Source organism: Brassica napus, chromosome C3 (assembly GCF_020379485.1).
Source record: "Brassica napus cultivar Da-Ae chromosome C3, Da-Ae, whole genome shotgun sequence".
NCBI lineage: Eukaryota > Viridiplantae > Streptophyta > Magnoliopsida > Brassicales > Brassicaceae > Brassica > Brassica napus.
The window spans coordinates 66,219,736-66,225,033 of NC_063446.1; the positions used below are offsets into that span (position 1 = coordinate 66,219,736).

General features: G+C 42.2%; 1 protein-coding gene across 1 annotated transcript; it reads left to right on the top strand.

The window, feature by feature from the left end:
- Positions 1-2,413: 2,413 nt before the first annotated feature.
- LOC111204744 (flavonoid 3'-monooxygenase CYP75B137) lies at positions 2,414-4,559 on the top strand. The gene has a single exon (XM_022700116.2). It carries the CDS (start codon positions 2,829-2,831, stop codon positions 4,401-4,403), a length of 1,575 nt encoding a protein of 524 aa, XP_022555837.2. The 5' UTR covers positions 2,414-2,828; the 3' UTR covers positions 4,404-4,559.
- Positions 4,560-5,298: the final 739 nt, after the last annotated feature.

Below are 5,298 nucleotides of genomic sequence, written 5' to 3' on the forward strand. Positions count from 1 at the left end.
AAAGTAACCCCGACTCCTCCACACGCTCTCAGCAGCATCTTCACATTGCTAGGGGTTGAACGAGTCTACTCGACGTTCTCCCATGCTTGTCCCTCCACGACAGAGGAACACATCAGCTCCGTCGCTAACGCCGGAAGGTCCTCGAAGATGTTCCCATGGTGATAGCAACATGGGACAAAGTCGGGAAGAGAAATTTCTCCCTCACTCGCTCACCGTATATCGCAATTAACGCGGCCGTCTCCCTCTACCCGCGAAGTTGACGCGCCGCATCAGCGACAAGGACCCGCTGGGGCGTGTCCATGTTCGCTGTGTCCATCATGGCATCGCGATGAATCGTCTCGAAATCAGAAGAAGAATTCGACTCGATGACTCGCTGAGGACTCGATTCAGACCCCCTCGCCACTGTCTTCCCTTTCTGTTCTCTGGAAAGCCTACCGCCCGACGACATTCAGGAAATCTAAGGACTAAGAAGCTGGAGAGAGTAGCAGAAAGAAAGAGAGAGAAAGTACATGTGGGTTCGATGAGGAATGAAGAAAATGAGAGGTGAGAGGGGTATTTAAAAGGAGAGACTGCGCACCCCGAGGCGTCATCATTACACCTAGATGGGACTATGTAGGCCCATTTAGGCGCGTGAAGTTCACCGTGTCTCGCGACGGTTTGACTTCTCGAGGTAAACCGGAACCGTTTTAGACCAAATCCAGCGATCGCAACCAAAGCCAAAGGAAACCGCCAGTTCAAACCAATCCAATGAAACCGCGAGTCACAAGCAAGCGAGTCGTCCGTGTAGTCGAGGAGTCGAGCGGATCGCGAGTCCAGAACAATTATCTTGTAAACCCTATTTCCAAATTCACTGAGTCGGCTACGCTACTCACCAGCGAACTGGGGGGACTTACTGTTGGGTATGGGTCTGACCCTCCCAAAAGGCCCACATGATAATTGTCCTGACACATAATCAAAACAGGTTAGCTCGGCTCGTCGACTCACGAACCAGTAGTCGGCTCGACTTCAGACTACTTTTAGCCGACAGAGCGAATGACCGTAAGTCATCGGCTTGACGACTCGGTTCAGCGGCCCGAAATCTCGGTCCAATCGTCGAGAAGGCCCGTCAAAGCGAATTAGGTCAACCGGAGACCGTCTATAAAAAGAGGAGAAGAGGCAACGATGAGGGGATCCGCAAATTACTACACTCATTTTCGGCTAGATCTAGGGTTTCATATCTTATCATCTCGCCGACTTGTACGGTTCGACGAACTAGCTTTCGCCGGACTAATTCCGATCACTCTATTTTCCCCTTTTGTAACTCCGTTTCGACTCATTGATCTAATAAAATACGTTTTTGTCTTGACCCACCGACGAAAACTTGTCCTTTTCTCTTTACTAGTTTATCGACAGTCTCGGTTCAAACAACGGTAACAAACTCAGTCAATGGGAAAAGAAGAACAGAGAAAGAAGACAAGCGTACGTCTTCTTCAGAGGCTTATCGGGTAATGATCTATTGGGCTTAATAATAATTTCTCAAAATAATCATATCTCTGAATCATCAATAAGTTTTAGGAACTTTCTCTAACGTGATCATAATATGAGAATTTGTATTGCGCAACGCAACTCAGTGAAGGGGTTGTCTATAACTCAGAAATTGATTGAACTCTAGTATCCTATGAACCTTTTTCACCTTGGATCTTTACTCTTGCTAATGATATCGCAAAAGATCTTGTAAAGCCTTCTTACTTACTGGATCTTAGGCATTATGTGTGTTTTGGATAGTCTTGTGACTCTTGTCTAAGGCATTAACATTGTAAACCACTGTTGAAGTTAGAAACAATGGTGGTTTTTGTTTGATAAAATATGTTTTTGAGATTTCACTGTGGTACACGGTGTGTTTCTTGATATATATTGCATTTTCTAGGTTTTGACGGTCGAATGGGTATTTTGTTGTAACGGAGGATTTCTACATTCAGATCACTTCAAAAGCCCAGCAACCAATTAGCTGAGGGTAATGTCGTGAGAAATGAAAATAAAATTGTGACAAAGGAGTTCAAAGTATTGAAAAGTCTTGTCTTTTCCTTTTAATGCATTTTACAAAATATCTTCTGGCAAACATAATAAAATCAGCGAAAACGCAATCAAATAGTCAAATTCAACCTATTACTACTATTGATTAAAAGATAATTGATAAACTATATAAGGCGTTGAATATTCACAAGTGGAGTGATGTGTTAGTATACTATTTTCGCGGCTGCGTACAGATTCATACCATTAAATTACTTTTGTCGTCTCATTCATCTCTTTGATTTATTGAATGGGACTTCAACACTGGAGGCGACTGAGTCAAGATTGGCGTTGCAGTTTCTTGTCTCACTTATTTAATTTTATATAATATTAATAACAAAATATCATTGCGTTATTGTAAGAACTTAAATATAAAGATATATTCATATTTTTAGCTCCACTATTATTAATTTTTGAGAGCCTCCCTCCCTTCTGAGTTCTGATGATGCAATATTTTGTTTTTGTCTACTTTTTTAGATTTATAAGATAGAGTTGTGTAGTGTTACTCTTCTGCATATTTTAAGAAAATATACTTGTAAATGGTGTACCTAACCAATTTCAACGCCGTCTCAAATCTTTCACTTTTTGAGTTTTGAATATGAAGGAACCTTAGAAATTTCACACAAGTTGATTTTCTAATATAATATATATAAAATAAATGATACAATCATTCTCCCTAAAACCTACAGTATAAATCTCCACACTCCCTTCTTCTATCTTCACCACCACACAACACAAAACCTCTTTCTTTAAAGAACTTGGACACAAAGGATCCAAAAATGGATGCTATGTCTTCCAACTTCACTCTCTCCAAGATCCTCAACACAGAGGATCCATACAGCTCCGTCATGCTGGCCGCGGCTGCTCTCCTCGCCGTCATCTGCTACTTCTGGATTCAAGGAAAATCCAAATCAAGAAACGGTCCACCGTTGCCTCCGGGACCTTGGCCACTTCCCATAGTCGGAAACCTCCCGTTCCTAAACTCAGACATCCTCCACACGCAGTTCCAAGCCCTAACTCAAAAACACGGCCCTCTCATGAAGATCCACCTGGGTTCCAAACTAGCTATCGTCATCTCTTCCCCAGACATGGCTCGCGAGGTTCTCAAGACACACGACATCACTTTTGCCAACCACGACCTCCCTGAAGTGGGCAAGATCAACACGTACGGTGGAGAAGACATCCTCTGGTCTCCTTACGGCACTCACTGGAGGAGACTGCGTAAGCTTTGCGTCATGAAGATGTTCACTACACCGACTCTTGAAGCTTCTTACTCCACTCGCAGGGAAGAGACACGACAAACCGTTGTCCACATGTCTGAAATGGCTCACGACGGAGCTCCGGTGAATCTTGGAGAGCAGATCTTTCTTTCTATCTTCAATGTCGTGACGAGAATGATGTGGGGAGCGACTGTTGAAGGTGAAGAGAGAACAAGCTTAGGAAACGAGCTCAAAACCCTAATCTCCGACATCTCCGACATAGAAGGAATACAAAACTACTCTGACTTCTTTCCTTGGTTCGCAAGATTCGATTTCCAGGGACTTGTTAAGCAGATGAAAGTCCACGTCAAGAAGCTAGATCTTTTGTTTGATCGTGTTATGGAGAGTCATGTCAAGATGGTCGGAAAAAAAACGGAAGAAGAAGAAGATTTCTTGCAATACTTGATTAGGGTTAAAGACGAGGACGAGAAAGCTCCTCTCTCGTTGACTCACGTCAAGTCTTTGCTTATGGACATGGTTCTTGGTGGTGTTGACACGTCAGTCAACGCGTCGGAGTTTGCAATGGCTGAGATCGTGAGTAGACCAGAAGTTTTCAAGAAAATCCGACAAGAACTTGATCAAGTTGTCGGCAAAGACAGTATAGTTGAAGAGTCACACTTGCCTAAACTCCCTTACTTACAAGCTGTTATGAAAGAGACTCTTAGGCTACACCCAACGCTTCCTCTTCTTGTCCCTCATCGCAACAGTGAGACCTCGGTGGTTGCGGGGTACACCGTGCCTAAAGGCTCAAAGATCTTCATCAACGTGTGGGCCATTCATAGAGATCCTAAACACTGGGATGAGCCAAATGAGTTTAAACCTGAGAGGTTTCTTGAGAACTCGCTTGACTTCAACGGTGGTGACTTCAAGTACTTGCCTTTTGGATCAGGTAGGAGGATTTGCGCGGCGATTAACATGGCTGAGAGGCTTGTTCTGTTCAACATTGCGTCGCTGCTTCACTCTTTTGATTGGGTGGCTCCTAAAGGACAGAAGTTTGAAGTTGAGGAGAAGTTTGGGCTTGTTCTTAAGTTGAAGAGTCCACTTGTGGCTATTCCTGTTCCGAGGTTGTCTGATCCTAACCTCTACACAGCTTAAGTAAACCGAAGTAAGAAGGAAAAAGTTTGCTTCTGAGGAAGTTGACTGTAATTTTATTTTGTTGTGGGAGTTTTTTAAAATTTTAATGTTTTGTAAAAATAAGAAAGTGTCAAGACTCATCTCTGGTTATATATAATAAAAAGTTTCTTTAATATATTTTTGGCTGGCCTACATATCATGTTTTGTCTGAATAATAAATATTATAATAGTCGATACCACAAATTATAAGCTGGTTGGTACACTACAGTAATAGCAATTCAATTAATGTTCATACTCACGGGCTTGTAAACTCCAGATGTATGTTATGTGTGTAAGGCTCGGACATGATTGCGGTAGAACAAACTTCCAAGTGACAAAAAGAGGATTTCAACAGATACAAAGTTTAGGTGGGACTAACTGATATGTGGCAGTTCACCAAGTAGAAAGAGAAGAAAACCGATTAGTATTAGAAGAATGATAAGCTTTATCAGTTTCAGAGGAATAAAGCTAAAGAAACAGAAGAGAAAAGCTAAATACGTGCATTGGAATGCTGAGCTGGACAAATGAAGCTTGTTCATTGGTTAATAAAGTTAGTTAGCTCTTGAGTTGACTATAAATAGATGTCGTTAGAGTTTTTGGACCGAGTCTTTCGACTTGAGGAGAATCTCGAGTGGGTTAGCAATCACTAGTTCGTTTGTGTAATCAATCAATGGAAATGTACGCAAACTTTATCAAAGAACTAGCCCAAGTTCTGATCCGTTGAGATTAACAACTCTTAGGCTAATCTACACATGAAACAACATGGAGAAACATGTCGTGTGATTTTACAAGGGAAGGTCCGTCAAATTATCTCAAGGAAGAATGTGAGGGCACAACATTCACTAGAGCAAAGGCTATTGAATTTAAGAATGCATGG

Coding starts and splice junctions, on each gene's coding strand:
- LOC111204744 (XM_022700116.2), top strand. CDS start 2,829: ATGGATGCTATGTCTTCCAACTTCACTCTCTCCAAGATCCTCAACACA.